This window comes from Rhinolophus sinicus, chromosome 4 (assembly GCF_057876585.1).
Source record: "Rhinolophus sinicus isolate RSI-liver-muscle chromosome 4, RSI-T2T, whole genome shotgun sequence".
Taxonomy (NCBI): Eukaryota; Metazoa; Chordata; class Mammalia; order Chiroptera; family Rhinolophidae; genus Rhinolophus; species Rhinolophus sinicus.
Window position 1 is genome coordinate 70,519,573 of NC_142504.1, and position 21,108 is coordinate 70,540,680.

Below are 21,108 nucleotides of genomic sequence, written 5' to 3' on the forward strand. Positions count from 1 at the left end.
GTAATATACTTTTGTGTTCTAATGTGGTCTTGACCTCATTCCTCTTTAAGAAAGTAGATATCTATTCTCACAGTGGAAAAATTAAGCAAATATGGTCACCACCAATATCCAAAATGCATAGCTGCCGCATAAATGGCTGCTGTGGAAGAAGAAAATTGGTCCTCTGGACTTTTAGACCTTTCACCTCTTCCTTTTCCCCTCTTATGTGGATGATGCATTCAATCAACATTTGTGGACGCCACTTGTAACTTGTTTTGATGTGTCTCTCTGGTACCTTCCAGTGCAGTGGCTATTTAAAGTTAGTTACAATTTTAAAATTAGTTTAAATTTAGTTGGTTAACTTTAAATTAAAATAACTCAGTTTCTCAGTTACAGTAGCCACACTTTCAGTGCTCAATAACCACACATGGCTAGTGGCTGCCATGTACTCAGCACGTTTTATGGACATACTTCCATCTTTGCGGAAAATTCTATTGGACAGCTATCACTCTGGACATAGAGCCAAGAACTTTACACAGTCACCCTTGGAAAGGCAAAATTAGGCAAATTAACTGCCTGGGTCCTGCTCTTCTTATTTCCAAGAATGACAACAGTTCACTGCCATGGAAATTGTAAAAACCCAAAGACGTCAACGCAGATTTTTTCTTCAAAATATTTCCATGTGGGAAGGAAGAAATCATGTGATGTTGTATGGACCAAGGTTTCAGGATTTCTTTTCTTTTTATTTTTTTAATTAAAGTTTATTGGGGTGACAATTGTTAGTAAAGTTACGTAGATTTTGGGTGTACAATTCTGTAATGCATTATCTATACCCCACATTGTGTGTTCACCACCCAGAGTCAGTTCTCTTTCCATCACCATATATTAGACCCCATTTACCCCCTTCTAAAGTCCCCCTTCCCCCTTATTCTTTTATATGTTTAAAGAGAAAACAAAAAAGGCAATAATTCCTGCTTTCCTTTCTATTTTTTTCCTTCTCAGTCTTTGAGCTGTGAGATAGTTTTAAGAACAATGCTCTTTTCTCTATAGCCTGCCCACCTCCCAGCTTCCATGATGGGAGGGGAAGAACAGGTGACAAACAGGACAAAGTCCCCTTGTTCCTTATGAAATACTTGTTTAAAGTTATGTGAACCAAATGTGCATAGCTGAAATGTAGCCTTGTCAGACCAGGCACGGGACGTGAGGCCAACACTGAAAAGGTGGAAGAAGAAAACCAGAGTCCTTCCCTTCCCCTCTTCCCTCTCCTCTCAGCTCCCTTCTCATGCAAATAAAAAGCTGGCAACACTTCTTCTCCCTTGAACACTGAACTCCTTTGCTCAGCCAGCAGGTTCTTCCTTCTTGGAGCTGAGCATCATCACTGCACTGCGGTGAGGGCGACCCAGCAGCCACTGTCCCTTCAGGAAAACAAAAATAGCAAAGTCCCTGTCTATTCACAGAACACAGCCACCATCTGTCCCAGGCCTGGGGATCTGGAGACAGAGAGAGTTCTCTGGAAAGGTCTGGCTATGTTGATGCACAGACCAAAAAGCAGACATGTGACCTCCGGGAGTTCCATAGGGTCATCCAGAAGGAGCAGTAGATTTGGTAGCTGCTGCTGCTGCTGCTTAAATAATAACGTAGCACTTTTCAATCAGCGACTTCCTTAATTCTCACAGCAACTCTGTACAGTAGGTACTTTTCTAGCCTCATTTCACAGATGGAAAAACTGGCATAGGAAGTTTATTTCATCTGCTCAAGGTCACACAGGTAGCAAGTGGGATTTGAACCCAGACATTCTGGTCATACAGGCCATACTGTTTAATCCCTATGCTAGTAGCATAGCAACAAAGAGGTTCTGGAAAAAAAAAAAGAAACCTGGAGAAAACCAGCCAAATTTGCCACCAACCCTCATTCTGCTTTTTAAATGTTTTTCTAATGATCGCACCCAGGTGTTTGCTAACAAACCCCAATAGAGTCAGTCAGCCTTGCACAGAGTAACCTCATAAAGACACATCTGTCACACAATACTCCCAGCTTCACCCAGTAAGATCACTCTGAGGTGGTCCAAACCCTCATGCTATTAGAGGGTCATAAAGTGCACACCGATTAATAACAGTGTTTGGTTTCAGAAACAATATCCAGGTCTATTCCTGTGTTTAGGATATACCAGGTATGGTACTCGGTTTCCTGGGTAATGATGACCATTTTCAGGTGACCCGGCATGAGCCTTGTTTCAGCCCCCTGCACACCTGAGTGAATTCCTTTCATGAGCCTCTCCTCTGATGGTTCTTCCCAACACAGTCTCTGCAAATTACTTTCCCAGATCAAGCCATGTCAAGCTCCGCAGCAGCAACAGTGTGTTCATCAACAGTGTGTACAGGGTTGATGCTCAATTAACGATTTCAAAACGAATGAATGACAAGTGGGCAGAAATGTCTCGGATGCCTCTGTGAACAATAGTGTCCCAGGATTTCTTGGTAGTGACTGCATTGACATCCATCACCATCCGTTTCCCTCCCACCACAATAAGCTGTGGCTGAAGCTCTGACTCCTGGCTTTGAGAACTGCATGTCTGCAGACTGCTGTCCCACACAACATTATAGACAGAAAGCCAAGAGCAGCCAACTTTGGCTTTGAAGGGCTGAACACACTGTCAGATCTGAGCCCGAGCATCAGATGCATGGCCTTGTGGCTTTCAAGATTATGTGGCATCTGAACCCCCAAGCCTGCCAGATCTGTGCTCCATCCGTGAGCTGACCTGCCTTTTCCACAAGACACTTTCATGCCTCCTCCAGGCTGACATCTGTTGGCACTGGGCAGTGTGAGAGCCAAAGCTGTAATGGTTTTCAGCCATGGGATCTAAGTAAGGTTTCTTTTTGCCGGGGGAAACCTGGTTTTTTAAGCCTGAGAGCCATCTTCAAGTAGTGTTCTTATTTTTTTTTATATAGATTTTTATTAAAATATAGCTAACATAAAATATTATATTAGTTAGGTATGCACCATAATTATTTAACATTTATATACCTAAGAAAGTGATCACCATGATAAGTCCAGCAACCATCTGACAATGTACCAGGCTGTCACAATATTATTGACTATATTCCCTGTTCTATGGATTACATCCCCATGACTTATTTGTTTTATACCTGGAAATTTGAACCTCTTACTCCCCTTCACCTTTTCCCCCACTTTTAAAATTTTTCAATTACAGTTGGCATTCAAAATTATTTTATATTAATTTTAGGTGTACAGCATAGTGGTTAGACATTTATATAATTTAAGAAGTGATCCCCTAACTAATCTAATATCCACCTGTCACCATACATAGCTGTTACCATATTATTGAATATACCCCCTATGCTTTACTTTACATCCCCATGACTATTTTATAACTACCAATTTGTACTTTTTAATGCCTTTACCTTTTTCACCCAGCTCCCAACCCCCCTCCGATCTATCACCCCAATAAATCTAGTCCCTGTCTGACACCATACATAGTTATTACAACATTATTGACAGTATTCTTTATGTTATACCCTACATCCCCAAGACTACTGTGTAACAACCAATTTGTACTTCGTAATCCCTTCCCCTTTTTTACCTATTCCCAACCCCCTCCCATCTAGCAACCATCAATACATTCTTTGTATCTATGAATTTGTTTCTATTTTGTTTGTTTATTTTGTTCTTTAGATTCCACATATAAGTGAAATCACATTGCATCTGTCTTTCATTGTCTGACAAACTTCACTCAGCACAATACCCTCCAGGTCCATCCCTGATGCCACAGATGGCAAGAACCCATTCTCTTACCTAGTGGAGCATTATTTCATTGTATATATGTACTACCTACTCTTTATTCATCCATCCATGGACACCAAGGCTGCCTCCACATCATGGCCATTTTAAACAATGCTGCAATGAACATATGTACACATTCCCTTGAAGTAGCATGTTGAGTTTCTTCAGTTAAATACCCACAGTTGGAATTACTGGGTCATTCTATGTCTCTTGTTATAGTCTTTGTTTTAAATTATTTTTTGTCTGTCATAGTATTGCTACCTCAGCTTTTTTTTTTCTTTCATTTCCATTTTCATGAAATATAATTTTCCCATCACTTTATTTTCAGCCTGTGTGCGTGTCTTTTTATCTGAAGTGAGTCTCTTGTAAACAACATATGTAAGGGTCTTGTTTTCTTATCCATTCAGCCACCCTATCTTTTATTTGGAGTATTCAATCCATTTACAGTTAATGTAATTGTTGATGAATACTTATTGAGTACATACTTATTGCCATTTTACTATTCTTTTTTTTTTTAAATCTTTTTTTAGTTCATTTTCTTAAAGAAGCACCTCTAAGAGTCTTTGTAATACTTGGTTGGTGGTGATGAAATTTAGCTTTTCCTTGTTTGGGAAGCCCTTTATCTGTCTTTCAATTCTACATGGTAGCTTTGCTGGATAGAGTAATCTTGGTTGTAAGCCCTTGATTTTCACCACTTTGACTATTTCCTGCCAATCCCTTCTGGCCTACAAACCTTCTATTGAGAAATCAGCTGACAGTCTTATGGGAGCTCCCTCCTAGGTAATTAACTGCTTTTTTCTTGCTACTTTTAAGATTCTCTCTTTGTCTTTAAGCTTTGACATTTTAATTATAATGTGTCTTGATGTGGACCTATTTGAGTTCATCTTTGTGACTTGGTGCTTTCTGGGCTTGTATATCTACTTCCTTCTCCAGGTTAGGGAAGTTTTCCATCATTATTTCTTCAAAGAGATTTTCAATTCCTTGCTGTCTTTCTTCACCTTCTAGTATCCTGATGATGCAAATGTTGGTACGCTTGATATTGTCCCAGAAGCCCCTTAAACGATCCTCATTTCTTTGGATTATTATTTATTTACGTATTTATTTATTTATTTATTTATTGCTGTTCTGATTGGGTGTTTTCTGCTACCGTGTCTTCTAAATTGCTGATTCAATCCTCTGCTTCCCCTAATCTATTAATTCCGTCTAATGCATTCTTCATTTCAGTTATTGTATTCTTCATTTCTGACTGGTTCTTTTATATGTTTCCTATCTCTTTGTTGAAGTTCTCCCTGAATTCATTAAGCATCCTTATAACCAGTGTTTGGAACTCTGTATCCGGCAGATTGTTTCTCCCCATTTTGTTTATTTCTTTGTCTGGAACTCTGTTCTGTTCTTTTATTCAGGACATGTTTTTTGTCTCTCCATTTCAGCTGCCTCCCTGTATTTGTTTTTATGTATTAGGTAGGGCTGCAATGTCTTTTGGTCTTAGTAAGGTGGCCTTATATACTAGGTGTGCTGTTGGGCTCAGTGGCACAGTCTCCCTAGTCACCAAGATGGGTGCTCCAGATGTGTTTCTTGTGTGGGTTGTGTGTACTCTTCTGCTCTAATTGAGCATTGATTGTTGTTTGCACATCAATGGGAGGGATTGAGCCTCTGGCTGATTGGTTGTGAGGACTTGCCATGACTACATTGGAGGAACTGTTGTGCAGGGGCTGACCCTGTGGAGCAGGATTTGCTTTAACAGGGCTCTAGTAACTGCCCAGTCTTCCCTTTGGGTGTGTCATTCCTGGAGGCAGCCAGGTGTTGCTCTGGCCACTGGATATGCCAGTTCTGGAGCATCCTGGGAGGTTCCCACCGCAGGCCAAGTTCAGCTGCACCCTGTGCCCTGCCCAGGGCCATGTGACATGAGCACAAAACTATCCGCATATGGCTACTGCCCATGCTGGGTTTGGAGGTGCCTCAAGAGTCCAAGCCACAAACCAAGGCCGGCTATCTATAGTGCCAGGCTTGGGGATGCTCAGCCAGAGATACAGGAAATGCAAAAGCCAGATGCTGCTGTTTGGGTTTTGTGAACCTTTGAGGGATTTTAGGAAAGTCCACAGCATGAGTCAAGACAAGCTGTTTATCCAGAAAAGTCACTGGAAGTGGCTTGGATAGGACCAAAAGTTGGGTGGGGCATGGTCTCAGGAAATCAGGGCAAATGAAAGGTATTAGCCAGGTTGATAGAGACTCAGATATGGCAGCTGCCTGCGTCTGCACACCAGGAGGGGGAAGGGTCCAACAAAGAAACAATGGTTTCCCACCAGTTCCTCTGTCCCAGTGAAAGCTACCCCTCCAGCCCTCACCCTGCAGTCAGACAATTCAGTTTTTCCTTGTATATCCCTGGCACCTTCCAGATGCTGCTCTAGCACTGGAACTCAGTGAGTGAGTCCATCAGTGAATAACTCTGTGTGGGGGTGCCTTAAGAGGAACACCTGAGAGTGCAGCCACCCTTCATCTCACCCAGCCACAATCTCTTTTGGTTTTTACAGCCAGAAGTTATGGAGACTTCTCTCTCTGGCACTGAAACCCTCCTCTGCAGAGCCAGGTGTGGGGTTGGGACCCCTTGCTCCTCCCAGGGGGGAACTACTTAGCTGAGACATCTCCTGATTTTTGATAGTCACATGTGGGTGTGGGACCACCCCGTTCCATGTCTCCACTCCTACCAGTCTCGAGGTAGCTTCTTCTATATGTCCTTAGTTGTAGGGCTTCCGTTCAGCTAGACTTCAGGCAATTCTCAGTGATGGTTATTCTGTAGTTTAGTTGTAATTTATTATAAAGGAGGGAAGTACAACATTTACATAGTTTGCCATCATGACCCAATCCAAATCGTGTTCTTAGAAACCTAGTATCAGGCAGTGCTCACACTGACCCTAGGTAACCCCACCTTGTCTCTTAGCTCAGACTGCTGCCATTCTGTTAAAACTCAACAATCCAGTAGGAAATTGTGTAACATAAAAATGAAAACAATATTATATGTTAAAAACAATAATAAAATTAACCCTGGGAAAACATATTTACTCCAATATAACTGGAAAGAAGTTATCATATATAAATATGTTCTTAGAATGAATAAAATGATGAATAAAATACAACATAATATATTAGGCAAAAAACATAAAGGTAAACAACATATAACAAAGGTAAAATTACACATTACCATAGGAGAAAATATTCAATATTACTAGTAATCAGTTAAATGTCAAAAGTTCAAATAAGGCAAAAACGGATTTTGACTCAGAAACATTTGCAAAAATGATACATAGGCCATGAGATCAGTGACAATGAAATGGTTATGTTCATACTCCATTCTTTTCCCCATAGAAGGCCAAACTATTGAAAGACTTATGGAACTCCCTGTCTTTGTTTCCCAACTCCCATAACACATGTTTACACCCAGCAGTGTGACCTCCTTCCCCACATTTCACAGAATTTGTGCTACCAGTGATGACCAGCAAGATTCTTGTGGTTAAACCCAATGTAAACTCTTCCATAATCATTTGCCTGATTTACCAGCTGCATTGTTCACTGACAACCAAGGACTTATTTTTATACCTTTGTACCCTCCGCCTCTTCTGGCCACCCCCTTTCACCTACTCCTTCTACAGGCTTTTCTTCCCTTGCTTATGTCTGATGGCCTCCCCACCTCCCTGCTCCTATAGAATCTTACTGGGCCATCTCGTCAACCTGGGCTGCAGGCTGTGTCTGAGGCATGTGATGCAGGAAGGCTGACCATTTGGCACCTTTGAACAAAATATTCTTGCTCAATGTTTATTTAAAGGCTAAGCTTTCATGGCCCACACAGAAAAGCCAAAAACCCCACATTTAATCAGACACCCTCTTCAGAAAGCAGACTATTAATTATCTGTTGGTCCTTGAGGATTTTACCTCCTCACCCCAACTGACTTCTCAGAATATTCCTCCCTGATGAGAATTCTTGCACATATAATTGTTCTCTATCTTGTTGGCAATGTTTAGCCATCTTTCTTGGTTGGGGCCCTGGATCACTAACTACCAGGCCTGTTCCTCACTCCATCTCAGTGTAGAGCAATGACCCATGAATATGTTGTCTTCAACCTCTATTTCTTCTAAATCTATAGATATGAGAGCTCACTTTGCTTCTACTTGATTTCCTCTTGACATTCAGGATACTTAACACTAACCTGATGGCACTCAGTCCCTGCTCTCTGTACACCTCCAGCCAGATCCTTCTCTACGTACTCTTTCTGCCTAGACGGCACCACAATCTACCCACCCAGTCATACACATCAGACAAACTCAGGAGCTTTCATCTGCTCTGCACTCGTCCACTTTCCCTGTGTCTAATCAGTGACTGAATCCTGTTGATTTCACTCCCTCATAAGCTGGGAATCGATCCCATCCACCATCGCTTCCACTCCCCTGTTTAAATGACAATTTTTCTCAACTAGATTACTTTTACATCCTCCCAGCCTCTGGGCTCCTCCCACCTTCTATATGCTCTCCACTTGGCAGCCCAAGTGCCCTTCATACAAGGAAGATTTCATCACTTCCCTTTCCTAATGAAGACATTTCAATGGCTCTTCATTATCCCCAAGAAAATGACCAAAGTCCTCAAATACCTTAGAAGATTCTTGTAATACGGCCTTGCTAGTCTCTACAAATTTCTGACTTTGATACCTTATAATTAAGCATTATTGTGTTTCTTTCAGTAATTTTCAGTAACTTGCTTGCACCTGTACTCTCTCCAAAAATTTTTGTACATCCCATTTCCACTGCCAAAATGCTCTGTCTTCTCCCACAACCCAGTGCTCCCAGATAATTCTTACCATCCTCAGGGCTCAGCTGAGACATCTCTCATTCAGCAAGCCTTCTGGCCCCAAATGGCAGGGATAAGAATTCTGGCTATATTGTCTGGTAGCACCAGGAACTTCCCATGTCTTGACACACGAGGAGCCATATTATAAGCACTTCTTATCTTTCTCTGTTCCCTGTGAGCATATGAGCTCCCCGAGGGTTCTGGCCAGTCCTTCCTCCTTCCTCGATAGCCACAGAGTCTGGGATAGACTGTCGTCAACCAGTATTCACTGAAAGAATAAAACGGATATGTAACAAATTTTGAATGTCCTTCTAAGAATGTATCCATCCTAATAATCAGAAATACGGTTTCTGACTTCTGCACAAATGTGTTTGCATAAAAATGATTTATAATAGAAAAATATGGATAATAATATCAACATACAACAGAGGACTAATGATGAATGATGAGTAATGATGAATCTATGTAAAAATACTAAGTAACCATATTATATATATTTCATTTCATGTAATATTAAGGTAAGAAAAAGTAGGATCAAAATTGTATATTGCAATTTAGTAATATTTCAGATCGATATAAGAAAAGACAAAAAAGAAATTTGGGAAAAGTTGTAAGTTTTACCTATAAGCAATGGGATTGTTGGTCTTTTACATATTTTCTATGTTGTTTTTTTTTCAGGGTTCTCTTGGTTCTTCATTCAGAGGCCCTTACCAGTTCTACCCTGTTCCGGGACTCCAACCCCAGACATGTCTGAATCTTGACGTGATTCAAGTGAGAATTCTTGCTGCGTCATTATACCTGTGATGAGTCAAAAGTTCTGAGTGTATGCGTGTCCCCAGCATCCTTCTAATAATGGTTCTGGTGTTCCCACCCAGGCTCACCCTCTCTACCTGTTCTCCAAGGAGAGTTCTGCTTTTGTTAGCGCCATCCTTAGTCCTTAACCTTATGTGATGCAGAATAAAAAGAAAGGAAAGAGAAGTGCCACCCACATCAGAATTGCAAAGAACTTATTGATGGTTAAGAAATGAAAAACTTAAGAAGATTTGCTGCAGGCCACTTGAGTTATTTTAGAATTGGTTTGTTCTTATGGTGTGTTTCTTTTTTGGGGTAATCTTACTTGTACTTAATCAAGTGTAGATCATATGGATCGGGGCTTCAATAGGGCTGCATTTTTTTTTTAAATACTAGTGAATACAATTAATGTTTACCCCTGTTTCTTTCCCAAATTTTATCTATGTCAAAGAAAGCATAATAATATCCCATGTCCAAATATTACCTGGATTTTAGGGCAACATATTATAAAGTAGGATAAAATGTAATAATCTTCTTTAAAAAACCCCTAGCCCTTTTGCCTGTTAACCATGGTAAAAGTGCTATAAAATGTATCTGAGAATTGAACTCTAATGCCAGCTCTTGGGGCCAGCACATAATTAACTGTGGTCTTCTTTTTCTTATCAGTGAAGAAGGTCTAAGTCAATAATATATTATATAAAGATTTCTAGTGTCCAAGTGATTTCATATGTATTAGCTAATCTGGATGTTCAGAACAGCCTGGGAAGACATAGAATGTAAACTTAACTCAATTAGGACCTGATAAAACTGAGGCTCAGGAAGGTTTTAAATAACTCACTCAAGGTCATGTGGTCAGAGGAGCTGCTGATGATGATGGAAAAAAAATTGTCCAGAATCCAAATGAGCCAAATATTCCTGAAGTCCTGATGAGATTCACTTGAATAATTGAAATGCCTTTGATACTGTCAGAGAGTGGGAGTACTTATTAGTTGATTGTTAGCAAGAAAGAAGCTATTTAGATTATTATAGATGTTCAGGCCTGAAGATGAAGAAAATGAGCTTGCTGTTAATTTAACGGCTTCACACTGTGATTCCGTGATACTTTGGGCTCCCTGTGTCCCAGGCTGACAGCTCTATCATCACAAAGACATGGGAAAGTGTGAGAACCGCTGAGGTAACTTTGGGCCTTGATAATGACTCATAATGGTGGAGCAAGATTTCTGAACTTAGCCAGGCTGGAGGAAGAGGAGGCTAAAGATTCTCAAGCCAGGAACTACGCAAATTTGCTAACAATAGACTTTACTGCTGAATTGCCTCTTTATACCTAAATCACTTGAGTCTGCATTGAAAAGAAGAGGAAAAAGTGTTCTAAAAATTTCTCTAGTTGATTGGTGCAACAATACAAAGTGAAAGTGGTAGCTGACAGTTGTGACCCGAACAGCATGGCCATGCCACACTCGCTCGTCTGTTGAGGTTCATGTTTTCGAGTAAAACTGTGTGCAGCAAAGGAAAAGCATGCTTATCTCTTCTTCAAATATGTTGCCACCTTAAAATTATATGGAAAAACTCTTCCACTAAATACATTGGCAGTTAGAGCCGTCATTTGAATCCATATATCTGAGGTGGGTAGATAGACTTAAAGTCTATGGGTCCTTTACTCAGTCTACATGAAACACACAACTCCTCCTCTTTGAGGAGAGGAAACGAGTCATACATTTTGGTCATTTTGAAGAGGTGGAAGTACATGGCAAGACATGAAGCAAGAGATTGTTTTCTGCACACACCGGTAAGACTGACTGCTCTCTTCACTGGGTGATCATGAACCTATCTCAGCAACTTGCCAGATAACAACACAGTTAGGAGAAGCACTACACTCATTGTGCCACTTCCTATCTCTTCATTTTGAGACCTTCTACTCTCTACTACTCTCTCCTTAAAGCTGTTGCACCTGCAAAATAATTTTTTCCTCTCCCTCTGAATTTAAAATTCTCAACTCTTTACGTCTGATTGCAAATACTCCTTATGATACATGTTGTCTTTTATTGATGACAGAAGCACATGAAATCATATGAATTTACGACCTCTTTCTTCTTTCCCTTCTGAAGAGGATAGATCTCCCAAAAGAGAGTTTGTTTTGCCAAACTCTCAAGAATATCTGGAGAGCAAGTGGCCTGAGAGAAAAGAATAAAGAAAGGCAGAGCAGGCAAGGGAGGAGGAGAGATAGACATGGATGTTATGGAAGTAATAATTTGGGGAAAGAGAAAAAATACTTACGGAGGATTTTTAGAATGTTTTGCTTTATGATGTAAGATGCAGTTCCCGCCTTTGTCTTCTGGCACCCACTCTTCAGAAAATAAGAATCTTTAACTTGTGTGTGTGTGTGTGTGTGTGTGTGTGTGTGTGTCTGTGTGTGTGTGTGTGTGTGTGTGTGTGATGTAACAATGAACTGAGACTGCCCTTATTGGATACATTCAAATTATACAGTGTTATAGAAATTCTCTTACATAACTTCTCATGTATGCATGTCTTGCCTCTCTAAATTATATACTTCTTAAAGATAATAATTTGAGGCTCTACAATTATTCTCTGTATCTAGCATATTGCCTATCACTGTGTCTCACATATGATAAAGACTCATTAAATATTTCATTATTTGATTGACAGGAAAAGCATGTGTGGCAAGAATTATTATACTTTGGTACAGTGAGGAACGAATATTTTACAATATGAGAGAATCAAGAATTTCAGCAAAAGGGCACGTTTTTGTTAGAATTTTTTTTAAAGATAATGATTAAGTATAACTGTGTTCATATTAACCTTAAAAGAAAAGGCTCAGCACTCAGCCACTTGCTAAGAGAAACACAAAGGCCCATAAGCCACTGTGAGCAATTGGTGTCATTACTTTCCAGTCAAATTATTTCCAGTAATTGTCATTACTTTCCATCAACTTCACAAGCAGAGCAGTCTCTGAGAGGACCCTGCCTTAGGCTTTGGAACATTATCTTATAGGAAATGAACTGTGGGCTAAGAGGATTCTGAGCAGTGAAATGCTGGTAAACTTTTAACAACTGGCTTCAGGGGAAAAAGCCCTGGTCTGTAGTGTGTGCCCATTTCCATGGTGTAAACAGTCTAATCATTGCGGTTTTCAAGCTACCAATGTTTCATCACTGAATGTGGAACTGGAAAGAGATATGCAAAAGCCTCTTTCCCCAGCCAGTACAAGGCAGCTGCAGCACACCACTGATTCCAAGCCTGTTCCCTCTGGAGGACACCCAAAGAGCAAGTCTGCAAACTACAGAGGAAGGTGGGGAGTTGGCATGCTTTTTTTCTTTCCAAAACCTCAGGCTAGATTCAGAAGTTACATGAGGCACAAGAATTATTTTTAAAGCATTACAGAAGGAAACAAATATCTGGAATACAAATATAAAGCCAGTCAACCTGCTAAAAAATATACCCTCTTACAGTATTATATTTGCAAAGACTTGTCAAATGTCATCGCCCCACCAGTCTAATGTGAGTGTACCAGGAGGGACAGAACATCAGAATTATAGATTAAGACCTTAGAGGTCATTCAGCTAGGTCCTTTGAGGCATGAGATTTTATTCTGATGAGCTCAAAACAAGATATGTGCCAGCATCTGAACTTAGGTCAATCATCTGAAGATCTCTCCTCTGTTTGGTCCAATTCCTTTCGCATCTCACACTCCCTTAGACCTCTCTTCTGTGCCTTGTTTCCCCGAGGGCCTAACTAACATGCATGGGTCTGGTGACCCACAAAGCTGGGAACAAGCTTAAAACAACTGAGAGCTTGTTGCAAGTCAATTTAGTTTGTTTAAAGCAATCTCTTTCTGATATGTCTGTTGCAAGTGGCCTAAGTGTGTGAGCAGGCATTTACCTCACATCTGCTCTCCATCTTCAATGCCTGAGGGGCTACTTCCCCCTCAACCTCCAGCCTAATCCCCGTGCTTACTTACCACAGGGAGGAGAACTATGGATGGGGCCTGGGTAAATGTTCTTATGCATTCTGATCAACCAATCCTTTTCTAATTAATTATCGAGAATACCAAATTTATTGAATTGAATAAAAATAAAGCCCATGGACATAGTTTTACAAATGTTAATCATGCTTTTCTTTCAGCCCTAATCTCTATATCAAAAAGTTCACAGCTTCATTGTCTGATTATATATTTTACTGCTGTTATATTCCTGTTAATGCTTTTTTTCCCTTAAATTCTATTTTGCCTAATATTAATAGTATACTAGCTATAATATTGTACTAGCTATAGTATACTACCTATCTTTTAAAATTTGGTTAATAACTATTTACCTGGTATATTTTTTCTTGTCTTTATTCTCTACATATTTATGTCATTTTGTTTTATGTATGACTCTTTAAAGTAGAATATGGCTGAACTTTGATTTTTATTCATTCCAATAGCCTCTATCTTAAACTAATGGGTAGACATTATAATAATTGTAATTACTCTTATATTTGAACTAGTGCCTACAGCTCATTAAATACTTATGTGCCATGCATTGTGCTAAGTATTGTCATATCTTACCTTATTTAATTCTTAAAATACTTCTATGAGGCAAGTGCTTTTTCTGTGTCTCCATTTTATGCAAGAAGAAATCGACACTCTCTAGCATTTAAATAACCTATTTTGTGACATGTGTTCTGGCAAGTATCAAAATGGGATTAGGATCCGAGGTTAAGAAAATGGCTCCTGATAATAATCTGCTATTACTGGCTTTATGACCCTAGAGAAGAACCCATAGGAGAAGGAAAGCTGTGGGCTGGGGTTCTGTGGTGCTGGTTTCTAGTTAGAGTTCTTTTACTAACTACAAGAGTGACCTCAGGAAGTCACTGTTTTCACCCTACGTCTTTGTTTTCACAATTAAGTGAGGTTATTAACAATTGATTTTTCTGTTTCCTTATGAAGGTATAAAAAAAATGGATCTAAAATTTATTTTTAACCATGAAATATTATGTATTTTATAATATTTTATATTGATTTCAAGCTTTTTTTCCTGTATTGAAACTAAGAGGTGTCATAAGCAAAGTTTATATTATTTTCCCTAAGAATATTGCCTTACACTTGCCCATGCTAGAGCTCATTTGCTATTGCTCTACCCACACATGAAACCTCATGAGATCTTACTATGGTTTATCCCTGTCAGTTTGACATTTCACTTCCATCTTTAATTTTGGAGATCTCACTGCATAATCTCCGATCCAAATCACTTATCATTCTATTAAATAAACTCATAACATTTTTCCATCTGGAGAAGCAACTATTTTCTTCTACCTTTTATTTCCTGTTAAGCCAATTCTTTATTTACAGCAAAACAAATACTACTCTCACTTCACTCCCTGAATGTCTTGACTGTTTCACAGTGTTTTATCAACATTCCTTCCCTTATCAGGGAGAAAGCATTATATAATGGAAAGATCAGACTATGAAGCAAACCCACCTGTTTGAATGTCTACTAGTAGCCTGACCGGGGCCAGCTGCTTAGCATCCTTGAGCTTCTGTTTTCTCATCTGTAAAGTAAAGGTTACCAATTAATACTAAAGAAAGGATGCAATGATTTTATAAGTTCAAGTATACAAAATGCCAGGTAGAGTATCTGACATGTAGTAGGTTTTCGACAAAAATAAATTATCTTTATCAGTATCTGAAATCCAAAAGCATTTATTTGCAGCAAACTTGTAAAAAAAAAAAAACACACACACACACACACACAAAAAAAAACATATGTGGCCTACGTCAACCATACTTCAGTGAGACAAATAACTTGCTTTTTTATTTGTATTGCACTGTCAGGTTCAATAAAGCAGCAACATGCCTTAATGTTCAACGCTGATTGACAATAATGACTCATTTCAAACTTCAACAAGCATGTAGGTTTCATTTTCCCCATAAGCAGTGGTCACTTTTTAAAATGACTCTGAAGTCTGTGAGGAAAGAAGTGTAGGATCCTGAGTAATGATGGTGAGTGTGATGAAACCTGCAGAAACATTAATTGCAAGCCCTGGGCCCATCAGAGCTGTCCTCTACAAACCATGGACAAGCCGTTTGTGTGACCCATTGCAACGTGTACCCATTGCCAGATGTATCCTTGAGAAATCATTGACCTGCTCCACTTGAGAGTGGCAAGTCATTGGGAATGAATGTCACATCCTTTGCCATTATGTTTCATGGGTACTAGACAGAGAGTTTCAACTCTAAAAGAACTTCTAAGAAGTCTCTAGCTTGAGGTTTCTTAGGCTACATAAATGCAAGAGTGTGTGTGTGTGTGTGTGTGTGTGTGTGTGTGTGTGTGTGTGTGTGTATCTAGTTAATCAGAAAAAATGGAACTAGGAGGAAGGGAAAGACAGGAGGGAAGGAGAGGTGGGTGAAGGGGAGCAGCAGGGAGTCTCATTGCTGTCTCCATTTACTTTGCTCTTAAAGAAGTTTCTCCATCACCACACATGTGACCTTGCTAACTGCATCTTTCCAGAAAGTTACAGTCAGGTTCAGTAAATCCACAGCATTCTCTAACTTTCAATGTTGATAGATAATGATGACTTATTTCAAACTCCAACAAACATAGAAGATTCATTCTCCACATAGACAGTGGTCTCTTAAAACTAACTTGCCAACTGCATATTTCTGCATGTTTCCAGAAAGTTGTTCAGGTTCATATTATTGTCATTGTATACTATAGAAGGTAGAATGATATCTTTCCAGAGGAAAGGAGATTTAAGTGCAGCCTGTTCTTTCATAACTATACTTGTTTGCACAGTAGATTTCTCTCCGAGTCACTGAGTCATATCTTCCCAGACACAAAACTGAAAACTTCTTTTCTTTTATCAGGAGATTGGCATTCTCATATAACATTTTATAGTAATGTGCTCAAAGGGCATATTTAATATATATGAAATGTCTATGAAATAAAGTCATTGAGAACTGGAGATATTACAAGCCTCAAGCTAACAGGCTGGCTTAATAAAGAATGATAATAGCTTGAAGCATAGAAATTCAGACTGCAGCCCAGAATGACGTCCCTCTCCCACAATGTTTTCTGGTGCTGCCCCAGGGAAGAATCTTTAACCAGATTACATCAAAACTATGTTATATTTTCAAAACTATAAAAAGGTGTTTTGTGAAATAAATGCATCAAATTTAAAGTATGATGACTTCATATCTTTTATAGTGCCTTTTATACCACTTTGAGTTTGGCCTAGCACTGAAAATTCCAACAACTTCTTGAAAGACCAACACTTCTCTGTTCAGCACTTACTGTTATTTCTCAAATATTTGTGAAACCCTTACTCCATCAGACCTTAGGGAATTTCCTTCAGTGAAACTAAATTCTTGTTTCTATTCTACAGAACATGTCCTCAGGTAGGAATTTTATAAAATTGTAATGAAAAGTGTTTTGTATTGGTGTGCAACATTAGAAAATCTGTTCTCCAAATGAAGACGTGTAGAGCTTCCCAGTTAAATATTACTCTCAGCTAAATACCAACAACTTTCATTATTAGACTATACAAAGGCAAGTCCTTCACTACTTCTTCCCATCCACAACTGCTGTCACCGTGGCTTTCCCAGACTCTTGGGAACTATATCAGATTAGTTTGAACCCCCTGTGGAAGTATAAAGTCAAGGAACCTGGAAATTCCTGAAAGATTTATGTTCTCATGGCCACATTTTTACTTGTATTGCTAAATAGATGTGAAATTCAGCTTCTTCCTACACACACGCGTGCGCGCGCGCACACACACACACACACACACACACACAGAGAGCTGGCTTTATTGAAGGTTGAAGAAGCATGAGAAAAGGTCACATATTCAGCATATTTCAAATGACATAGCATGTCACTGTACATATTCCTGTCCTTAAATATCCTTCTGGCCATCTTTTGTCTGCCCTCCCTTAGCAAGGAGCTTTCTCACTGACCATTTCCCCACGTATTACCCAGCCTCGCTTCTTCATTCCTACCGTCAATATTTCCTGGACTGCCCTTTGAATTCTTCCCCCAACTCTTCCTGCAGGTTTGCACAGCAGGAAGTTCCACCTTCTCCAGGTCCTGTTCCCAAATGTACTGATGTGCTCGACAAACAATAGCTCCACGGGGTTGCAGGAACCTTAGAAAGACGTTGTGGTTACACACATCATTTTTCCATTACACAGTATGTATTTTTCCTAAGTTTCATTTATTTTCAAATCTTTTTTAAGACATTCTACATCTTTTTCCCTTTATGTCAGAGACCATGAAATATTTTTGCAGTTTACAAGGCTTCAGTATCCCATTTTATTGATATAATAAATAAACCTATTTGCTCCTCAAATGGAAATTTTAGAGCATACATTCTCTCTTTCACAATTTGAATGATAGGGATATTCCCTATAGTAAGACTGATAGAATTTTATATATATATATATATATATATATATATATATATATATATATCCTATGCCTAAATCAATGCCTAATTCTGTACTAAATATTTACATATATATGTATACATATATATATTTTTTAATTAAAGTTTATTGGGGTGACAATTGTTAGTAAAGTTACATAGATTTCAGATGTACAATTCTGTATTACATCATCTATAAATCCCATTGTGTGTTCACCACCCAGAGTCAGTTCTCCTTCCATCACCATATATTCGATCCCCGCTACCCTCATCTCCCACCCCCCCACCCCCCTTACCCTCTGGTAACCACTAAACTATTGTCTGTGTCGATGAGTTTTTGTTTATCACTTATTTGTCTTGTTCTTTTGTTGTTTTTGGTTTATATACCACATATCAGTGAAATCATATGGTTCTCTGTTTTTTCTGTCTGATTTATTTCGCTTAGCATTATACTCTCAAGATCCATCCATGTTGTCACAAATGTTCCTATATCATCTTTTCTTACTGCCGAATAGTATTCCTTTGTGTATATATACCACAACTTCTTTATCCATTCATTTATCAAAGGACATTTTGGTTGTTTCCATGTCTTGGCCACCGTAAATAAAGCTGCAATGAACATTGGAGCACACGTGTCTTTATCTCTAAATGTTTTCAGTTTTTTTGGGTAGATACCCAGGAGAGGGATTGCTGGGTCACGCGGTAATTCTATTCATAATTTTTTGAGGAACCTCCACACTGCCTTCTGTAGCGGCTGCACCAGTCTGCATTCCCACCAACAATGTATGAGGGTTCGTTTTTCTCCACAGCCTCTCCAACACTTGTTACTATTTGTCTTGTTGATGATAGCCATTCTAACTGGGGTGAGGTGAGAAAGAACTTGTGGAATTTTCTCTTCTTCATACGTCCTGACTGTGTTGCCATGAAGGTTTCTTAAGTCTTAATGAATAAATACAGAGTCTTATGAGGATTTGAGAAGCTTAGAAAAGCAGGTTCTCTCATATTTCAGGGCAAAGAACTACTATAAGTCAATGCCTAATTCTGTACTAAATATTTACATCATTATAGCATTAGAGTCAGTATGTGGTTAGTTTTGAGAAATGTTCTAAATATGCAGAGGGTGCCAAAAAAATGTCTACACATTTTAAGAAAGGAAAAAACTGTATTAAAATTATGTTGATGGTAACTACGTTGAGTACCTCTTGTAATTGTAGAAGGCAAACTGACTTGTATTCATCTTTTGTTATCGGTATAGATTATTACAATTTTAATAGTTTTTCCTTTCTTAATATGTGTATACATTTTTTGGCACCCACTGTTTAGGCTTAATAACTACCTCAGGATACATTAGCGACATCATTTTTAGCATCAAGTAGCTTTTTGAAAACAATTAAGTGCCTCTATTTAATGGTCATTTTTTTTTATTTCATGCTGGAGTTCATCTTTTTGCAACTTCAAGTATCAGAACCGAATTTTAATGTCCAACAATTTCATGGGCCACTGTTAATTGGGGGAAAAAATCAAATTACCAAAACCTATTATGCCCTTAGCAACATTTTCAAATTAATGTGCATTGTGCTACTCATAATGGTACTTGTGTTAGCTACCCAGCTTCTGTAGATTGGATTGTTAGGAAAGACCTCTTTGAGGAGGTGACAGCTGAGCTGAGACATGAAGAAGCTGTCATGGGGAGATCAGAGGAATAGCAAGTATAAAAGTCTTGAGATGAGAATGGGCCTGGGATGTTCAAAGGAGAGAAAGAGGCCAGCGTGGCTGGGTGTAATGAGCAAGGGTCAGTATTCAAGAGGCTGGCAGGGACCAGACGCCACAGGGTTTTGAAGTCAAGGTCATAAGACTGGCCTTGATTGTAAATGCAATAGGAAATCATGGAGAGATGTAAGCAGAGTAGAGGCATTGATCTGATTTCAGTTTTGACAAGATAACTCTAGCTAGAGTGAGGAGAAAGGTTGTAGGGAGCAGGGAGAAAGCAGGGGATCCCTAGACCAGGTGAAAAATGATGGGGCTTGGCCGAGAGTAGGAGCAACTGAGGAGAGAGAAGGGAAGAATGGGGACATATGCCATTCATATGTGTACTACATGACCCCAGTACCAAATGTGCACCAAAATGCATGGCAACAACTAGCATCCATTTGATGTTTGAGGTTACATACATGGAAACAGAGGCTCTTTTCAATAACACCAGGTTCCTCTTGAGAACCACTGCTTTAAAATATTGCAGTAGGCATTGTGGGAGATACTTTTCCTCCTTTACATCATTAGGTGAAGTTTCAGAAGGATCAGACGAACTATTTCCATCTGCAGAATATTATAGGTAATTCACTTGCATCAGTGCCTGATGAAGCGTAATTAGTTAATGCTTAGAGTGAAAAATGAAAAATGTTTAAATGTCAACTAAGACTCTGTCTAATTGTACTGTAAGCATTTAGCTCTGAAGCTAGCAGAGAATTCCTCTTTCAAACAACAGCTATTCTCAAGGAATAGAAAGAAGGCAGGAGCAGCCTTTTCTAACTGCAATCAAAAGTACATCTATCACTTTACATCATTTTCCAGAAAGGATATAGGAATCAAGTCCCAAGGAGCAGTCCTTTATCATCTTCTAGAAAACCACATCAGAGGGTCATTTATATGAAAAGAATAGATGCCCATAAAAATACCACATTATTCAATATCATTAGAGAATAAACCTTTCCAGATAACTGTCTATCTTGAAGCATCAAATCATTTTTACTTTAACTAATTTTGATGGATAGCTCTCCTAAATTCAAAGCATACTCCCTACATATAGGGGGGTATATTAGGTACGACTTAATCTCTTTTCCACATTTCAGGGTCATGATTCAAACAATGAGTACCATGTTGTGATGTAAATGAGTGATACCTGCAGGAGCTGTCACATTCCTGAGCCTCATTACCACTAACTGGTCTGCCTCTTGTGGCTGTTTTGTGGGTTTTCTATCTTCTTTTTCACAGCCACGCCATTCATTGTCACATATTGTAACTGTCATTATTTTTGCTCCAATAATTCCTCATTTGTTATTTTTAATCTTCTGCGGGCTCTATAACTAGTTAACAAAGATGTGAGAATCTTGTGTGAAGTAAAGAGTGAGGGGATTCTAAGTGAGGGGATGAGGTAGCTCTGTTTTGAATTAAAGTGCCATGTTAGGACCATGTGGATGACTTTAGAACACCAGCATTGCTTTATAAATGAAAAAGGAAACTAAAAAGAGATATATATTTACCACCCACTTGCACTGTATTTGTTT

General features: G+C 39.1%; 1 protein-coding gene across 1 annotated transcript in view; it reads right to left on the reverse strand.

Moving 5' to 3' along the window:
- Window positions 1-877: 877 nt before the first annotated feature.
- The window catches only part of LOC141573039 (uncharacterized), a 44,961-nt gene continuing 24,730 nt past the window's right edge, over window positions 878-21,108 (reverse strand). The window contains exons 3-6 of the mRNA XM_088797612.1: window positions 17,400-17,545; window positions 14,884-14,953; window positions 9,239-9,415; window positions 878-8,885 (exon numbers count right to left, since the gene is read on the reverse strand). Of these exons, the coding sequence (XP_088653738.1) occupies window positions 9,315-9,415; window positions 14,884-14,953; window positions 17,400-17,545 (317 nt within the window). The 3' untranslated portion in view covers window positions 878-8,885; window positions 9,239-9,314. The remainder of the gene's footprint in view (window positions 8,886-9,238; window positions 9,416-14,883; window positions 14,954-17,399; window positions 17,546-21,108) is intronic.